Below are 20580 nucleotides of genomic sequence, written 5' to 3' on the forward strand. Positions count from 1 at the left end.
GTTTTTTAAAGAAAACACTCAATAATATAGACTTTAGGATGCTAGCATCCTGGGTCTTTCCTTCAGTACCTGTTTGTAGGATGGTTTTATAAACAGTAATGTCCAAAGGAAGTTGCATGGTTAATACATGCTTAAATTGATATTTATAGTACCAGAATTGATACCAATTTCCCCTCCTTTAGCTCAGGAAAACTTCCTGTACAAAGATGTCCCATGAAATCTGATTCACGATTTTTAAGCAGTTCCCAAGTAAATGTTATTTGTTGAACATTTATTTGATATATGCACAAAAGTATTTTTAGTTATACCAATTTTCACTCCAGGCCAGTCAATTCTACTTTATTACTGAAATCTAATTTATATAATTTATTCATTAATTCAACCATATATTGACCATGCACTATTATGCAAGGGAATGGAGAAACAAACATGAGCACAATGGAATCTCAGTTCTCAGAATATGGCCTTATATTCTGGTAGTGGAATGCTGTAAATATGAAATACAATAGTATTTTTATCTATTTCTATTTGCATTTCTGCCAGTTTTCCTTTTATGTTTGAGACCCACAAACCCAGTTATCATTGTTTAATGATTACTGCATCAATGCTTTTTCCAATTAAATTTTTTCCTGACATGTTAAGAGTAATCTCTATTTTACTTGTATGTATGAAGGAGTGTCAGGCTTCCAATTATTCTTTAAAAATCAGTCATTTTGTTTTTAGTTTCTTCTAATAGCCAGGCTTAATTCTTTTTAATTTAGCCGCTCTCATTTCATAGGCAAAGCAAGTCCAATTACATTTCATGTTGTAGCAATTATCTATGTATGTTTTCCTCACTCCATTAAAATTTCACCTTTTCCCCTGACCCACATTCTGCAGTGAACTCAAATCTATTTTCCGTTATTTACTTTTTTCTCACATCATTTATATAGCTACACTATTACTTCCACTTCCTTCTCTTGGGATACAGGTAGCATTTGGCAACCCATTTTAGCAGGTTGCTTACACTCAACCCATGACAAAATATCACATCCTCACTTTCTCATCACTCTAGAAATCTTTCTGTTGTGTAAACCACCTGTGATTTTCAGCACTGTAACAAGCCTTGAGAGGATCCAATTAGGAAGTTTGGGACCTGAGCATAGTAGACACTCAAGAAACATATTTCAGTGGAAGAAATGAACTTTCCATACTAAAACAGTCACAGAGAAACCTAAAGTATAAATTTAGGAGTCAGGTGAAAAAAATGGGAACTGTATACTTTATACCTACTTTTTTCCTTCCGGATGACCTTAAATGTCAAAACCTAGTGAAATCAAGGCTGATGTGTATTGAAAATTCATTTAAGCTTGGGGCATTTAATTTTTGCCCATTTAACTAAATCTCTACACATCTAATGTTATATACACATTAGTTTCTTTCATATCTTTCATTAAGCTTCTCTTTAATATTTCCGTATCTGAGGGAAGGTGTAACCAAACAGTGGTCACATAGAAATCTTTAAGATACTTCCAACTGTTTTTTTTTCAAACCTACTGGCTCCATATGGCAGTTATGGCATAACAGGAGAAGGGAAAGTAAAACAGGGAAGGGAGTCCTTTACATATTTTAAGGCTTCAAAGCTGGGAATAAAAGGCCTGAAAGCAGCTTTCTTTTTTCTGTAATTTTAAGATCACTCTCTAGTGTGAAATCTCCACTTGATGGACACCTTCCTAAGTTACACTCATAAGGCCTCATTAGGATGTACAGTTGACCCTTGAACAACACGTTTGAACTGTACAGATCCACTTATACTGGAATTTTTTTTTCAACTGAACAGAGTTTGAAAGCACATTATTCAGGGATGGGAAACCTGCGTAGATGTAGGGCTTTTCATATACACAGGTTCCGCCAGGCTGACTGTGCAACTTAAGTATGGGTAGATTTTGGTATACATGGGTGGTCCTGGAACCAATCCCCCGAGTGTACCAAGGGATAACTATACTTGAAATAAAGAGTTGATGAGTTACGTTTTTGAATACCCTTCACAGGGTTTCTTTCTGTAATGAATTAAACTCATATCAAATTAAGGTTAAGAAGTCAAGTTTCCTTCTTAAATTTCACATTAAATCTAAATAGGTTATATCCATACCACTACTTCTGATACTTCTGCTGAGTATCTAACATATTGCACTTCTTCAGACATCTTCTGAATGTTCTGACACACAGAATGCACAAAATAAAATTGAAACGAAGTTGTAAAACCAAATTGAAGTTTCCCTTATTCATTAATTACGATGTTTGGCACCTGTATGAACACGTTGATGCTGAATAAGGTTTGTACTCTGGGTGAAGGTTTTACCACATATACGACATGCATAGGGTTTCTCTCCTGTGTGAATTCTCTGGTGTTGAATAAGGCATGTTCTCTGGCTAAAATCCTTATCACATTCATTACATTTATAGGGTCTCTCTCCAGTATGAGTTCTCTGATGTTGATTAAGTGATGAGGAATAAATGAAAGCTTTCCCACATTCATTACATTTATAAGGTTTTTCTCCAGTATGAATCCTTTGATGCTGAGTAAGATTTGCGCCTTGTCTATATGCTTTCCCACATATATTGCATTTAAAGGGTTTTTCTCCATTATGAATCCTCTGATGTTGAGTAAGGTGCACACTCTGGCTGAATGCTTTCCCACACACACTGCATTTATATGGTTTCTCTCCAGTATGTGTTCTATGATGTTGAGTAAGATTTGCACTCTGGCTGAAGGCTTTCCCACATATATTACATATATAGGATTTCTCTCCAGTGTGAGTGGTTTGATGTTGAATAAGGGTTGAGGAATGAGCAAAGGCTTTTCCACATTCATTACATTTATAACACTTCTCTCCAGAATGAATTCTCTGATGTCGAATAAGGTAAGTACTCTGACTAAACACTTTCCAACATTCATTGCATTTATATGGTTTCTTCCCAGTATGTATTTTTTGATGCTGAAGAAGGTGTGTACTCTGACTGAAAGTCTTCCCACATTCATTGCATATATAAGGTTTTTCTCCAGTATGAACTCTCTGATGATTAATCAGTGATGAACTATGACTGAAGGTTTTACCACATTCCAAGCATTTATATGGTTTCTCTCCAGTATGTGTCCTTTGATGGATGGTAAGGTGGGCACGCTGACTAAAGTCTTTCCCACAGTCATCACACTTATAGGGTTTCTCTCCAGTATGAATTCTCTGATGTATAGTAAGGTGTGCACGCTGGCTGAAGGCTTTACCACACTGGTGGCATTCATATGGTTTTTCTCCAGTGTGCATTCTCTGATGTGCAATGAGGGATGAGATATGCCTAAACTCTTTCCCACATTCTTCACATTCATATGATTTCTCTTTGGCATGGGTACTTTGGTGTTTCAGGAGGGATGGGTATTTCCTAAATTTTTTCCCACACACATTACACTTGTAAGGCTTCTCTCCAGGAAGTATTTTCCTATGTACAATACCATATGAGACATGATTGAAGGTTGCCCTGCCTTCATTATACACAGAAGTTTTATTATCTAATTGGGTATCAAACTGTACAATTAGGTTTGAATGCTTTTCAAAATTATTTCTATATATATCATATTTACTAAGACATTCTTCTGTAGGATCATATTCTTGTGAAAGGGCTGACTTCAAACTGAAACCTCTTTCATTAGTGTGAATTTTCCAGAAGCCACCTGTTGCTCGCCTCTCTAGTCTATCATCGTAGTCATATGAGTCTTCTAATTTGATGGTCTGGGTTTCTTCCTTTGTGAGTTTAGACATATCCTCCACTGGAGTACATGCTTGGGCTTTAGTTTCCCATTCTGAAATAAAAAATATATTTAAAAAATCTTTCATTTATTTGGAGAAAGGAAACTGCCAAAATAGAAACAAAAGAATAAACATAGATAAAATGCCCAAAGAGAACAGCTCTGAAAACCTCATCATCGTGGTCTTTAAAACTTGGGAAAGGAGACAAAAAGGGCAAAAAAAGGGAAACTAAGTTGTTGAAAACAGACAGGTTCTTCATATTCAACATGGACACAGAGGGAATAAAACAGATTAAGTCAGGTAACAGAGCTAAGAAAAGTCAAAACAGTGACAACACTGTGTGGGATAACTTGGGATGGCCTCATGGATTAATTTATGTAATGTGTTCATAAAGTAGACATGCTGACTCTCATCACTCTCTCTTCCAATCTGCTCCACACAATCCCACATAATATTCCTAAAGCAATTTCACCGAGTGCTGTCTATGCTCAAATATCCCTAGTAAATCTCCCATAGCCTAAAACAATGGTTCTCAAGGCAGTCCTCCCACTAGCAGCATAAGCATCACTATCATCTAGAAATGTGTTAACATTATTGGGTCTCACCCGGACATACTGAATCAGAAACTCTGGCAGTAGAGCTGAGTAATCTGTTTTATTAAACCCAGCAGTTTTGCTACATACCAAAGTTTAAGGACCAGTGGCTTAAAGTATAAAAGTTAAAAAGTTTAAAATACCTCCAGTTGGCGTTCAGTCACAAAATAATTCAGCTCTTTCTATTCTATTCTGTCTCCTACTACAACTCATGTTCAGCTTAATTTAAAGTTATCCACTACTTTTTTTTTTTTTTTTTTTTGAGACAGACTCTGTGCCATCTTGGCTCACTGCAACCTCTGCCTCCCAGGTTCAAGTGATTCTTGTGCCTCAGACTCCCAAGTAGCCGGGATTACAGGCAGGAACCACCATGCCCAGCTAATATTTCTATTTTTAATAGAGACATGGTTTCACCATGTTGGCCAGGCTTGCCTCAAACTCCTGGCCTCAGGTAGTCCGCCTGCCTCAGCCTCTCAAAGTACTAGGGTTACAGGTATGAGCCGCCACACCTAGCCTAAAGTTATCTACTACTTCTTCATAATCTTCTCTAGATGCTATGCTAATCCTAGACTCTAGGCCTTCTTTTACGATGCCTTCTCCACCTATTAAAAAAGATGTTTATAGTCCAGCTCATATTTCTCTCTACAATGCTTCTTTGAATTTAAAATACAGATTAGAAGCCAAGCTCTGTGGCTTAACTCCTATAATCCCAGCACTTTGGGAGGCCAAGGCGGGTGGATCACTTGAGGTCAGGAGTTCAGAGCAGCCTGGCCATCATGGCAAAACTCTGTCTCTACTAAAAATATAAAAATTTAGACAGATGTGGTGGTGTGCACCTGTAGTCCCAGCTACCTGGGAGGCTGAGGCATGAGAATTGATTGAACCCAGTAGGCGGAGGTTGCAGTGAACCATGATCGCCCCACTGCACTCTAGCCTGGATGACAGAGCAAGATCCTGTCTCCAAAAAAATAAAATAAAATACAGATTAGGTTGAATCATGTAGGAAATTGCCTTTTTTAATAGGTCAAAATGGCTGAATGTCAGCAACCTTATATGGTTCAACCCAATACAGTATTGGGCTCAAGACAGAACTTGGCTTTATATGAGTACAGTCATGGATTTCTTAACAATGAGGATATGTTCTGAGAAATGTGGTGTTGGTCGATTTCACCATTGTGTGAGCATCACAGAGTATACTTATATGAACCTAGATGATATATATGTATATATATATTTTTCCTTTTTTAAATATGGAAAGCTAAATGTACCAGCACTATTACTGAATAACAATCATTTCCCCTACTTGCTCTGCAATACAAATATTAAGTGCTTATGTATCAGGCTTCTATATATGCTCCATTGTTGTCTTATGGGACCACTGTCATACATGCAGTTTGTTGTTGACCAAAACATCATTATGCAGCACATGACTGTAATTCACAATTCTGTACATTTCTTATATTTCCAACCTAGATGCAAATTCTGGAAATAGCTTATCCTTCTTTCACATTTCCTTTAGAAAATGGCCCAAGACTCTGGATATGGTGGCGACTCAACTGAAATGGTAAAATAAATGACATTAACATGTAAAAAGGAGAACTCAAATGAAAGCACACAGATGTGCATGCATACTCATAACCAAACACACACACACACACACACACCAAACCAAACCAAAAAGGTTGACCCTCAATCTAACCTGGCTGTAATAAGGCAGCCAAATATGTATTTGTTGGTGCCTATTACGTTTCTCATATAATTATTTAACACAAAATTTAAGTTACAACCTCTTTCTCCTTTGAAACCAGGTGGGAAACATATAACTTGCAAATATCAAGAATTACATAATGTAATTTAATCAAATATGGAATTTATAATATAGCAAAAATGGTACTGAATAGTTCAGAAACTTTCTAAGAGGCAGATCACAGTATAATACCTTTACAAATACATCTATTCAATTGAGGAATATGCAGTAATTGAAAATGACGCTACATCATCAGTAAGAGACTAGTTATTAATAGAATAAGGGATAACAGAATCCTGATAACTGATAGATAGGTCTAGTTTAAGGACTAGTGGCAGGACACATTAAGTGAAAAAAAAAAGCAGGTGTATAAAAAAATGTAGAGCAAGATCCTAGCTGTGTAAAGATATGCTATTTGTGTTACAGACAGACACAGACACACACACACACACACACACACACACACACACACAAATAATCTAAGGGGAGAAGGTCCTGGTCATGACTGAGGGGAGAGAGACACTTATTATTTGCTTCCTTGTACTACTTGAATTTACAAATTACTTTTTTTACTTTTATTCAAATACAAAATCATAGTTTACGTAAGAAAATGTTTAGGAGTAATGTCAAATGAAAAAAGAGTATTATAACAAGCATGAAAACACATCAGAAGTGGAAAAAGATTACCAAAATGCTAATAATGATATTATAAGTTTTCTACTTTCTAATTTTTAATAAATTTGCTATATTACTTTTGTTGCTATTTAGTACTAGTAAGTAGTTATATTCCACTCCAGTAGGTGTAGCAAAATAAAAAGTAATAAAAAAAGAAAAATAGAAAATAGTTATATTACTTTTATGAAAGAAAAAAATTTATAAACCAGCTTTCTCAAGCTAGGATTTGTTATTCCCCTCCCCAGAAGAAAATGAGAATGTGGATGGACTATACAAGTAGGTGTGTATATACACAAAAAAGAGATGAGATAATACCGGAAGCTGAGTTCAGCTTCTATGCAATCAGTATCACTCTATGACAGATTGTACATACAACTGAAAAGTACTAAAGTTATAATTAACAGACTTAAAGTGACAAGGCTGAATAATGACCATGAATAAATTGCTACTATAAACGCACTTTTTTTTTTTTGAGATGGAGTTTCGCTTTTGTTGCCCAGGCTGGAGTGCAATGGCGTGCTCTCGGCTCACCACCACCTCTGCCTCCCAAGTTCAAGCGATTCTCTTGCCTCAGCCTCCCGAGTAGCTGAGATTACAGGCATGTGCCACCACGCCCGGCTAATTTTGTATTTTTAGTAGAGACAGGGTTTCTCCATGTTGGTCAGGCTGGTCTTGAACTCCTGACCTCAGGTGATCGCCTGCCTCAGCCTCCCAAAGTGCTGAGATTACAGGCATGAGCTACTGCGCCCGGCCGATAAACGCACATTTTAAACAAATTAGTTTACTAAAACTTCTGAAACAGATCATTAAGCAGGGTTTAAATATGTGTTTATCACTAAAACCAGAAAGGATTGGTTAGAAGTGTTATCTGTTGGTTAATAAGGACAAACAGTGGTATAATATTTCTAAACAGAGGAGATTAATGTTGACTAAGGTAATCAAGGAAAGCTTCAGTGGGGGAAGTGTGATTTGAATTGAACCTCAAAGAATGGCAAAGTACTGTATAAAGAACAATAAACCATAAAATATAATAAAGAACTATGAAAGATCTGAGACAGTAATGGCCATCAAACCAATACTACTATTCTGTTTGTTAATTACCAAAGTTTCCATTTCCTGAAGTGTGACTTACCTACTTCTTGAAGTACCCTAACCAAAGGTAGATTCAACTTACTACATCTCTGAGCTGGCAAGAAAGCAAAATCCTCACAGGCCAAAAATTAAGTAAAAGCAGGAAGGCAAGAAGTCAGTAATAGTTGAAGTTGACTGCCTGAGACAGCTCCTCAATCATGTTTGATGACCTTAAGCTTCCATTTTGAGGGTACAAGGGACTCTGGGGCTAGAAGACAAAGGCTGGGGCCCAGCCAAGGAGAGGAGGCTGACAGGAGTCCCTTGAACAGAGGACTACGCACTATGTAAGAACAGGCTAGGCTAGAAAAACAAAACCCCAAAACCTCACCTCTACAGAAGGAAAAAAGGAACTGTCTTTCTCAGTCTTGGTGCTCTCTGGAGGGAGAAAAATCCCCCCTCTCCAAATGCATAACCATACATTGCCCTTTCTTGAGTATTCAGAGCCCAAATTTGTGCTCTCTGATGATCTAAAAAACTCATGTTGGGAAGTTTAAGTGACTTCAGACTGCAAGTATCTCCCAGAAGACTATCCTGACTCTAATCCAGGCTTATTTCTATTACACTATGTATGTTTTTTCAGTGCCTAGAGTGTGCAGAATTTGTTCCCCAGAGAATTTAGTGTGCTGTAGGCGTATTTTATATTTTGCCAACTAAGGCATATAAGGACATAAATTATAGAGAAGAATTAGCTTTTAAAGTTTATGACCCTTAAAATACCTAATGACCAAAGTTAGTTTTTTAAAAAAGTGAAACAATTCACTCTAAGGTAGCATATCTTTTTTTTTTTTTTTTTTTTTTTTTGAGACAGTCTTACTCTGTCACCCAGTGGGAGTGCAGTGGTGTGATCTTGGCTCACTGCAGCCTTGATCTCCCGGGCTCAAGTTATCCTCTCACTTCAGCCTCTCAGGTAGCTGGGACTATAGTCATGCATCACCACGACCAGTTAATTAAAAAAAATTTTTTTAGTAGAGACAGGTCTCACTATGTTGCCCAGAGTGGTCTCAAATTCCTGAGTTCAAGCGATCTGCCTGCCTTAGCCTCCCAAAGTGCTGGGGTTACAGGTGTGAGCCACTGTGCCTGGCCATATCATACTTGTCATTATTGTTTAATTCATTGTTGTATACTAGCATCCATATTGGCGGACATACAAGAAGTCAGTGCCTTAGATTTAAAAAATGGAATGTCTGGGTGCTATGGCTCACACCTGTAGTCTCAGCACCAGAGGCCAAGGCAGGCAGATCGCTTGAGCCCGGAAATTGAGACCAGTCTGGGAAACATGGCAAGACCCTGCCTCTGCAAAAAATACAAAAATTATCTGGGCGTGGTGGCGCGCACCTGTAGTCCCAGCTACTCAGGAGGCTGAGGTGGGAGGATCGCTTGAATGCAGGAGACGCAGGTTGCAGTGAGCCATGATCACACCATTGCACTCCAGCTTGGGCGACAGAGTGAGACTCTGTTTCAACAGCAATAAAATAAAATAAAATAAAATAAAAAAATAAAAAATGGAATAAAAGCAAGATGCAAGAATATACATAGTATACTTCTTTCATATACAAAAGAAGATAATATATTAATAATTTATTTTTGCAAAGAGAAACATGGGAAGGATACACCAGAAACCGATGATCATGGTTACCTATAGGGAGTAGATGGGAAGAGAGCAGAAGGAAAGGAAATGTATACCTTTCTATATAGTTTTTGAGTTCTCAGCCATGTTACTGTTTTTGCATACTCAAAAATGTAAATTAAAAATAATTTTAAAAAGCAAAAAAACACTATCCTTAGTGGTATATATTCTAAGGACAAAAAGGATTTCAAAGAAATCTTGAACTTTCTAGACTGTTTGTTATACTAATGTGAATTTGAAACTATTTTTGTGTGTAACATATGATATAGCAAATAAGTAAATATACTGATGTTGTTGGAAACCAGGTCATTCACTGTATAACAAAGGAGATACAAAATGGAATATGGGAATATATAAAATGGAATATCCTTGTGGTGTTAGATTTGAATTGGAGTTTAAGTATGAACTCCTGACTTAAAAGAACTAACATACACACACATACACACACACACACACACACACACACACACACATACACACATACTTCCTAGCTCTATCCACTGAACAGAAGCAATGATACCATAAACAGTGAATATGCTTATGGCCCAGATCTTGGTTTCTAAGAACCATTCCCTACTAAAATGAATCAGGGTTCCTTAGAGAAATCCCAAGTCTAAGGTGAGCATAAGGTTGAGCCTAAAGAACATCTGGCTGTGCCAGAAAGCAAGGAAATGGTTGAAGACAAATTGGGACACGTCAAAAAGATGCTGGACTTTGTTTGATGCTAGAGTGCCCAAATTTGGGACAATTGAGAATCAAAAACACAAAACAAAATGTAAAAACTGGAATTAATGGACTGATAATAAATAAATATACATCCAAATATATATATTTTTTTCTTTTTTCTTTTTTTTGAGATGGAGTCTTGCTCTGTTGCCCAGGCTGGAGTGCAGTGGCACAATCTTGGCTCACTGCAACCCCCGCCTCCCGGGTTCAAGTGATTCTCCTGCCTCAGCCTCCTGAGTAGCTAGGGATTACAGGTGCCCACCACCACGCCCAGCTAATTTTTGTATTTTCAGTAGAGACAGAGTTTCACTGTGTTGGCCAGGCTGGTCTCGAACTCCTGACTTCGTGATCCGCCCACCTTGGCCTCCCAAAGTGCTGGGATTACAAGCATGAGCCACCGTACCCGGCTGAAAGGGCTATTCTTTAATGAAGAATGGTATTAATCATTTAGAAAAGATGACTGAATTAGAAAATCACCATTTTGGCCGGGCGTGGTGGCTCACACCTGTAATCCCAGCACTTTGGGAGGCCGAGGCGGGTGGATCACAAGGTCAGGAGATTGAGACCATCTTGGTTAACATGGTGAAACCCCGTCTCTACTAAAAATACAAAAAATTATCCAGGCGTAGTGGCGGGTGCCTGTGGTCCCAGCTACTTGAGAGGCTGAGGCAGGAGAATGGCATGAACATGGGAGGCGGAGCTTGCAGTGAGCCACTGCACTCCAACCTGAGCAACAGAGTGAGACTCTGTCTCAAAAAAAAAAAAAGAAAGAAAATCACCATTTTGCAGCTGGGCACGGTGGCTCATGCCTGTAATCTCAGCACTTTGGGAGGCCAAGGCGGGGGGATCACCTGAGGTCAGGAGTTTGAGACCAGCCTGGCCAACATGGTGACACCCTGTCTCTACTAAAAATACAAAAACTAGCTGGGTGTGGTGGCACATGCCTCTAATCCCAGCTACTGCGGAAGCTGAGGCAGGAGAATTGCTTGAACTCAGGAGGCAGAGGTTGCAGTGAAAGGAGATCACGCCACTGCACTCCAGCCTGGGCGACAAGAGTGAAACTCCATCTCAAAAACAACAACAAAAAAGAAAATCACCATTTTGAAACCAGCAATATAATAATGCAAAGATCATCAAATGGATGCTAAAAATTTTAAGTAAAAGATTATCAAGGAATAGTCATGTGACCTCAAAGTATCACTCCACAGATTACTTATTAATCACAAAGAATGCACCTTTAAAAACGAGAGATCCTGTACACACCACCTTAACCAAACTGAGCATCACCAATGATGAGATGAATTACCATTATGTACCTCCTGAAGAACTGCAATGGAAGATACACATCACCTTTCAAATATTCTTGGCAAAATGTTTAAACTGACTGATCTTTAGGAAACAATGAGGCAAATCTAAACTGTAGGTCATTAAAAAAAAAAAAAAACTGGCTTGGAACCTTTAAAAAATGTCAATATCATGAAAGACTTTTTAAAAAAGAAAAAAGGCTGGGGAACGTTTCTCTATTAAAAGGGACTAAAGATAGGAGATATGTAAGTAGAACACATGATTCCTGACTGGATTCTGTACTGGGGAGAAAAATATCTATAAAGGATGTTTTTAGGACAGTTGGGAAAATCTGAATATTTGACTATACATTTGATGACACTATTATATAAATGTTAATTATCTAGAGTGAGAGAATGGTATCATGCTTATGTAGAAGAATGTTCATGTTCTTAGGAGGTATTTAGGGGTTGTTATGATGTCTATAACTAACTGTAAAATGGCTCAGTGCAAAAAGCTTTGTATAGAGATACAGCAAAAGTGGCTAAATGATGATAATTAGTGATTCTAAGTAGACAGTACGTAAGTGATGAATGTAATGTGCCTGTGTAGGTTTGAAATCTTTTAAAATCAAGTTATTGTGGAGGGAATAAGCAAGAAATGAGAATGAAAAAGTCCATGACTAAGGAACAAGTTCAATAATAAAAACATGATGCAGATATAAAAAAAGAAATGAGGAAGCTCTTTACATACTCATTTGGAAGGCTTTTCAAGAAATACTTTTAAGTTAAAAAAGCAAGTTACAAAACAGTATGTATAGTATGCTACCATTCACATTAAAAATGGAGAAAAACTATTTTTATATTGACTTTATATGCAAAAAACCCAAAGCAAAATAAACATCTCAAATAACTGTTTATTGCCATGCTTTTATCCTGGAGACAACAGTTGTTCAAACTTTATTACCTGACTTCTACTTATGTGGAACTTTATTACAGACTTCTACAGGAAAACAGTGGTTCACGGACATGCTCTTATGACAGCGGTCACATGCTGGCGAGATGTAGGAACTGGGTGAATGTGGTACTCAGGTGGGACATTTATATATATTTATATATATTTTTTTGCTTTATATACTTTTAAACATTTTGAATCTTGTGAATATATTATCTTTTTAAATAATTAGAAAATAAAAAAGAAAGGGATGATTTAGAAAAGTGAAGGCAGGGGGATGTAGGGATTTGTCAGTGAACAGAATAAAATAAACTCAAAAAGAAGAAGGTTTAACATTTAAATTTTTAGGGGGCATTCATACATGTTTAAATCTAGAGGAAGGGGAAAGTGGCATAATGAAAGACCTAGACAGAGCTCTTAAGAGATGGGACCTAGAGGTCATGTAGAAGGATAAAATGAGAAGAGACACGGGAAAAGTGTGTTAATAGTGATGTTAGGAAGCTCTTCCTGAAGAGGCCTCTGTAAGGAAGCAATGCCAAACAGCTCACTGTTCTTCACAGGCTAGAATGCCTTTGCAAAAAGTGACCTGGTCATATTTAAAATGCATTTCTCACTACATTTAGGATATAGATTCTTAAATGCAAAGAAGCTCATGTACTTTTTGTTTCTCACCTGGACTAGGGCCTTCTAAAATTTCTTTTATCACCATCCATGGTTCTTCCAATATGGGAATCACAGTTGGTCTGTACACTGTAAGTCCTGTTCAGGAGGAATATAATGAATTTTATCCTGGAGATAAATGGTTACTCGAAGTTTTATTACCAGACTTCTACCTATCTGGGAGAACAGACCTCTGTAGGAAAACAATAGTTCATGGACATGATCTAATAAGATAATTAGGCAGTTGATTGTTATCCTTTCAGAGACAGGATAACAATTTCCTGCCACTGAAGAGGATATGTGAAGGAAGAAACCTTCCCTTAGAGTAGCAAAGGCTGGGCAAGGCAGCATCAGGTGGCAGCACTATGAAGTTGTGCATCAGTTGCCAATGGTCTCTCACTTAAGAACCTTTCATTTGGAAAACGGGAGTAAAACAGTCACTTTCGTGCTTGAATGAGATAAGAACATTTAATTCTAGACCCCATTTTTAGCCAAGCATGTCTGAGGACCAACCCATTTTTAATGGGAACAGGCTGGGAGGAGGAGGGATGCAGATGATCCTTACCCAGAGAAACCATGTTCCAATAGTTCTGTAACGTCACAGTCTTGTATAATTCCTTCTGCACAGGACGCATTAACTCCCAGTCCTCCTGGGTGATGTCTACAGCCACATCTTTGAATGTCATCGATTCCTAAAATATCAAATGTAACTTAACTCAGTTCAAGAACTAATGGCAAAGGGGACACTGATAACACTGGGTATATGTATGGTGGGGGACTGTCACAGAATTTTAAACTTTAGTAGGATCCTAGAAGTTGTCTAGTCAAAACCCTCCCCTGACATATGGACAGCCCCACAGCATCTCTCCACGACCCTAAACGGAAGTTTGAAAATAGATCAGAATTTATTTTCACTTAGCACTCATGCATGCATTGGTGGCAGCTCCATTTTAAACAGAAAAGGTTTATTATTACTATTTTTAAAAGAGACAGAGTCTCACTCTGTTGCCTGTGCTGGACTACTGCATGCACTGGTGGCAGCTCCATTTTTAAAAGGAAAAAGTTTATTATTATTTTTAAAAGAGACAGGGTCTTGCCTGGTCACCTGGACTGGAGTGCGATGGTACAATCATTGTTCACTGCAGCCTCAAACTCCTGGGCAGAAGTGATCCTCTCACCTCACCCTCCTGAGTAGCTAGGACTACAGGCACACACCACCACATCTGGCTAATTTTTAATTTTTTTTGTAGAGATGGGGTTTTGCTATGCCGCCCAGGCTGGTCTCAAACTCCTGAACTCAAGCGATCCTTCACCTCAGCTCCCCAAAGTGTTGGGATTACAGGAGTGATCCACCATGCCTGACTTGAGTTTTAAATTTTAAACACAGATGACACAGAGTTGAATGGTTTTGCTTTTCAAGCTATGCTTTAAGAATAAATCCAACATGTTATAATTAAAATGTTAAGATATTTTTATGTGTTCTATGGTTAAATTCAGTCTTTCTTTTTAAAAATATAACAGATACCAATAGTCACAGTGTTGAACTGCTGCACTGTTAAATACATTTCACAATCTGGTAAGGTTAGTGCCTTTCTTGTTTGCTCTTCTTTTGTTAAAAATATAGTATTATCTTACATGTTTCTTTTTTCTTTTTTTTTTGTTTGAGAAAGAGTCTTGCTCTGTCGCCCAGGCTGGAGTGCAGTGGCCTCCTGAGTAGCTGGGATTACAGGCGCACGCCACCATGCCCAGCTAATTTTTGTATTTTTAGTAGAGACAGGGTTTTGCCACGTTGGCCAGGCTGGTCTCCAAACTCCTGACCTCAGGTGATCCAGCTGCCTTGGCCTCCCAAAGTGATGGGATGACAGGTGTGAGCCACTGCGCCTGGCCACGTGTTTATTTTTTCATATAATTGTCAGTATCTTTAAAAAAGTCATATTGGAGGCCAGGCGCAGTGGCTCATACCTGTAATCCAAGCACTTTGGGAAGCCAAGGCAGGAGGATCACTTTGAGGCCAGAAGTTTAAGACCAGCCTGGGCGACATAGTGAGATCCCATCTCTTAAAAAATTTTTTCTTTTAAATCATACTGGGATTTAAAAATTGTATAAAGTTTATAACTTAGGGAGAACTGATGACTTTATAATATTCAAGGTTTCTTTCATGTTCTACAAAATATTAGACATGAAAGTACTGCAATATTTATATTATGCTTAGTTTTAGATATTTTAAATTTTTTCGGGGGTGTGATACTGGAGGCATTTTTTTCACTTTATCATTTATCTCATTTTTATATGTATATGTAGATATATATGTAAGTATATATATGTAAGTGATTGATTTTTGCATGTCATTTTCTGTAGTCATTTTATCCAATTTTTCTATTAGTGTTTCTAACAGTTTTTCCCTTGATTTTGTTAGGCTTTCCAGGTAAATGTTCACATTAGCAATGAATAATCATTTTAACTTGGTTACCAAAGGCTTTCCAATTTCAGAAAAACTAGTTATATTTTTACAGTAAATCTTTCTCTTAAGGTATCTTGAGTTACTATTCTTTAAAATAATATAGACTCATGGCCGGGAGCGGTGGCTCACACCTGTAATCCCAGCACTTTGGGAGGCCAACATGGGTGGATCACCTGAGGTCAGGAGTTCAAGACCAGCATGACCAACATGGTGAAACCCTGTCTCTACTAAAAATACAAAAATTAGCCAGGCATGGTGGCATGCACCTGTAACCCCAGCTACTCCAGAGGCTGTGGCACGAGAATCACTTGAACCCAGGAGGTGGAGGTTGCAGTGGACCAAGATCGCACCACTGCACTGCAGCCTGGGTAACAGAGTGCGACTCTGTCTCAAAAAATATATATAAATTCATGACCAACAGTAATATGACAGAATGCATGGCCTTTAACTACTTGTTAATGAGGAAAAATAATAGTAACAATCATCTATTAATTGCTTAACTGTAATCCAGGCTAACTACAAGTCTCATAATATTTAATACTCACAACCTAAGAGGCAAATTCTATTTATGAGAGTAGAATAACTCAGGCTAAGAGAGGTTAAGTATCTTGTCCCAAATTGCAGTTCCAATGGTAGAGTCGGGAAACAAAACCTAAATCCATCTGGCTGTGGAGGTCAATCTCGTATTCTCTATGTGATATTGCTGACAAAGTCAAAGTAAGGAAAGACATATCAAGGGAAGGCAATGGAAGCACCTTTTCTTTATAGTACCTTCACCTACCTTAACAGACCAAGATAACATAGGAGAGAAACTGGGGCTTAAGTCTTTGATAGAGCTTCTGGGGGCACAGTTGTTATAGGGCCAGGTCAGAAAATGTCCTCACACACTAAGAAGGCATTTTAAAATCAGAAAAGACAGTCACACTCACTTTGGTCACCAAGTCATTTAGCCATCCTGTCTGGAAAGCATGTTTTCCTCTGGGGTCTTCCTCTGGGGTATCTTGGGAAAGGGTAGAGTTTTGAGGAGCTAGAGAAGAGAAAGAGGTCATGAGGGAGATTAGTCCTTTCTGAATAGCCTAGGAAACCCCTCACCAAATAGATGCCTACACTTTCTTAAATTGAGAAGTAAGAAGGAAATCAAAAACAGCACTCCTACTTCAAAGCATCAGAGGAAAGGGCCAATGACTTGTCCTAAGACATCAAAACAGTCTTCAAAAACAAGCTTGCTCTAAAAATCTTAAAGAGTATGAACAAAATTCACATTTTAACTAAATCCTTATGTGATATTAATTTTGTGAGTCATCTCTTAATAAGGGAATGTTCTCTAGACCCTTTCTTCCTTTTTTGGAAGTATTTTATTGTAAAATTCAATTCACAAAGCAAATGATTTATTAGTAGAATAGTGCAAACCTCTGAAGGTACTTTCTGAGGGCTCACACAGTGGTAATTTGGTTGTGTCTGGTCATTCTTTCAAGACATTTTTCTTGGGGGTTTAGATAATGTGTGTTTGCTCCCAAGCAATCTGGAAGGAGAACACCATGCAGGATGGAGCTCATGTTAAAGGCTTGTTCTCACTCACTAACCTTTGTTCTCCCCAGTTTCTTTCTTTTTAAAAAATGCATCCTGAACCTCTCAGTGTTCTCCCTAATTTCTTTAAAGGAGCTGCTCAGATATGCCAGTTGTCTTCTTTAACCACCCAGGGATTCCTCCCCTCTCTGCTCTATGATTCTCACCTTCCTCTTCTAGAATCTGAGTCAAATCCTCCACCAGAGTCACTGCTTCCTCGCTGCTCTCTGGATACTGGGACTTTACCCAAGTCCTAACCTCACCAGGCAGGATGGTCAGGAATTGCTCCAGCACCAGCAGCTCCAAAATTTGTTCCTTTGAGTGAATCTCAGGTCTCAGCCACTTAAGGCAGAGCTCTCGGAGTTGACTCAATGCCTTTCGAGGACCAGCCAGGTCTGGGTATGGAAAATTCCTAAAATTCTGTCGACAGGTCTCAGTGTCACGCAAGAATCTCGAAGTAAGGATTTCCTTCTCAACATTGTAGGGTCCACTCTGAGCCTTGTCTGACTTCCACCTTAGAAGGATTTGAGAACGTGAAGAACTGTTCATCCTCTTGCTTGAGGCTAACATTGCTACAGACAGGAGAGTCAATCTGGCAATATCCTTTATTTCTCCAGTAGTGAGCCAACTGCTTGAAGTCTCATGCTAGAGTCACAAGGACACTATATCAAAGGCTGCTGCAGCCGAGGGCAGAACAGAATCAAGGTAGAGTTAGCAGCCTTAGTGACAAATTCTGAGCCCAGAACTTGCAGGGATGGATAAGAGACCCTGAAACACAAGCATGGACCACAAGGTCAAGAATCCCTGGTGTACTCTACTATACATATACACACACAGAAACAGACTCGCAGTGTGCATAGATGAACACACATAAGCTTTACCTTGTCTTCCTCCCCTATATCCTTAGACTTGTAAGGGAACTGCCATCTGCTTGGGGTTGGTGGGGGATGGAGCTGCTATTAAAAAGGTAGTGTCAGAGGCAATGACTCAAAGAATCTAAGCAAAACAACAGATTAAACCTCTAACCTGTTGAAACAAAAATTAAACATTTTTATAGAGAAAATAGTTTCATTATTTTAGTCACTGATGTTACAGAAGCTGTAATGACTGAACTGACTCTCAACAATAACAGAGCGAATCTGTTACTTGGAAGAAATTAGGAGAATTTCTTCTTAATACAGTGCTCAAGGTTCCCAAGGGAACTGTCAGGGGAAAGAGCGAGCCATTTATCTGCGTTGCATGTTAATGCCAGCCGATCTAGCCTTTCACTATCAGAGGGCTGGGAAGACCAGCGGGTTGGACTGGAAAAGAGTGAAGAGGTTGGTGTGACTTGAAGTCCTTTAAGTGCTTCTATAGGAGACAGTTCCTTAGGGACATATTCGAAACCAGGATTCTCGAAGGAAACCTTAGAACCGGCCTGACCTGGAGGAGAACCGACACCACCTGTCCCCAGGCTCCAGCTCCGAGCCCTGCTCCGGCACAGTCGTGCCACCAAAGACAACTGTTTACAAGGCCCTGCGGAGAAGATGCGACAGCCTTGCCTTGCCTCCTGTCGCCTCCCCTTCCCGGCCAAGTTCCTCTGCCTCTTACTCCTCTTCAGCCGCAGGGTCGAGGGCGAGGGCAGCGGGGGAGTCGGGGACCGTGCGACGCGCAACGCTGGGACTGGGCCCACAGCAGCCTCCACCCCGTCTTTGCCCTCCCCAGGCCACGAGCACGGGAGCCCGCGCGTGGACGGGCTCGGGCTGTCACTGATCGCGCGGACACTCGCGCGCTGCGCCCGGACATCAATACCTGTCGCTGGGACCCGGCCGACGGGCAGCCGGAGCGGCCCTAAGGCCACAGGCAACAATGGCGACGCTGGCACAGGCGCCTGCGTGGCGGGCTCAGTCCCGAGCGGCAGCGGGTCATCGGGCTCCGCCACGTCCCTTCCCCGCAAAGCCCAGAGTGTCCCGGACAGGAGCTGCACGTTCCAGCCCGGTCCTGAGAAGCCCGGCCCAGAAACCCCGGCGCCTCTGCTTCGCCGCGACCTCGCCTCGGCGTCACTGCGCATGTGCGCCAGAAGAACGCTGCGCGCCCGCAGAGCCAATGGGAGCCCAAGCTGCGGCCTCCCCCTCCGGCGCCTCTGGCCCTGGACCTGTCTCCATGGCAACCTCCTCCACCCATCGCTCTGACTTGCTTGTCAGCCTGCGAGGTTCCGAAGGGAACTTCAAAGTTTCCCCGGGCAGACGCAGGTCTGGTAGACGTCTTGGAGGCCAGGAAGGTGCCAGTAGCTGGAGGAGCGCCGGGAGTTGAAGCCCCGCGCCAACTACCCAGAGAAAACCGGGTGCCAGATTTCCTAGAGGAAGAATGGGCAGGGAAGATGTGGGTCTAAAGGCAGAAAGACTTAATGTGCGGTTTCGGGCTTTACTGTGCATACATACTAACTGTTAAAGGTTTTCACTTCCTCCTCAGGAATTTGATTCTGAGACTCTCCGATTGGGGAAAAAAACCCATGTTCTTTCTTTCTTTCTTTTCTTTTTTCTTTTGAGACGGAGTCTCGCTCTGTCGCCCAGGCTGGAGTGCAATGGTGCGAGCTCGGCTCACTGCAACCTCCGCCTCCTGGGTTCAAGTGATTCTCCTGTGTTCAAGTGATTCTCACTTGAACCTCCTGGGTTCAGCCTCCCGAGTAGCTGTTATTTCTAAGAGACACAAAACAAAAATACATAAAACACTGGAAAAATAAACGCATAGAAAAACATACTCAAGGTGTTCCCGTTATCTACTGTTCTATTAACAAACTACCCCAAAACTTAGTGGTTTTGAAGAACAATCACCTTATTATGCTCATAAATTTCATGGTGAGGAATTTGAAAGGGGAACCGAGTGGGTGGGCCTTTGCCTCATTACGTCTGTAGCCTCTGTTGGGATGATTTGATGGCTGGGAGGGCCCGCTTCCAAGATGGCTTTTCCACTCACATGTCTACTGCTTGGGAGGAGATGGGCTAAAAGATGAACTCGGCTTGTATTTGACCAGAGTGCCTCAATGTGGTCTCTCCAGCATAAAGGACTGAAGGCAGCTGGACTTATTACATGGTGGCTCTGGGCTCCAGGAGTGAGCATTCCAGTGAACAAGAGAGAAGCGCCACGGCCAATTATAACAAGGCCTTGGAAGTCACCTAGCACCAATTCTGTCAGACCCTTGGTCAAAGCAATCACAAGCCTACAGAGAATCAAATGGAGGCAGAATCCTGTGGGGGTGGAGGAGGACTGTCAAAGAGTCTTAATATCACCACGCAAGGAAAATTTTAACAAAAAGAAAGTTGGGCCAGGCATGGTGGCTCACGCTTGTAATCCCAGCACTTTGGGAGGCCGAGGCAGGTGGATCACCTGAG

At 40.2% G+C, this 20580-nt stretch overlaps 1 protein-coding gene across 6 annotated transcripts; it reads right to left on the reverse strand.

Moving 5' to 3' along the window:
• Positions 1–254: 254 nt before the first annotated feature.
• ZNF287 (zinc finger protein 287) lies at positions 255–19266 on the reverse strand. 6 transcript variants are annotated; one of them, XM_054457866.2, is made up of 7 exons: positions 19001–19253; positions 18091–18162; positions 17377–17977; positions 16573–16670; positions 13748–13874; positions 13195–13281; positions 255–3838 (listed from the first exon to the last, which is right to left on the reverse strand). In XM_054457866.2, the coding sequence occupies exons 3-7, from the start codon at positions 17777–17779 to the stop codon at positions 2268–2270; spliced, it is 2286 nt and encodes a 761-aa protein (XP_054313841.1). In that variant the 5' UTR covers positions 17780–17977; positions 18091–18162; positions 19001–19253; the 3' UTR covers positions 255–2267. The 6 variants fall into 6 exon arrangements, with proteins under 6 accessions (XP_054313841.1, XP_054313839.1, XP_063512669.1 ...); XM_054457864.2 differs by having other exon boundaries at positions 18091–18165; positions 19001–19247; XM_063656599.1 differs by lacking the exon at positions 18091–18162 and having other exon boundaries at positions 17377–17854; positions 19001–19266.
• Positions 19267–20580: the final 1314 nt, after the last annotated feature.

The sequence above is a fragment of the Pongo pygmaeus genome, chromosome 19 (assembly GCF_028885625.2).
Source record: "Pongo pygmaeus isolate AG05252 chromosome 19, NHGRI_mPonPyg2-v2.0_pri, whole genome shotgun sequence".
Taxonomy (NCBI): domain Eukaryota; kingdom Metazoa; phylum Chordata; class Mammalia; order Primates; family Hominidae; genus Pongo; species Pongo pygmaeus.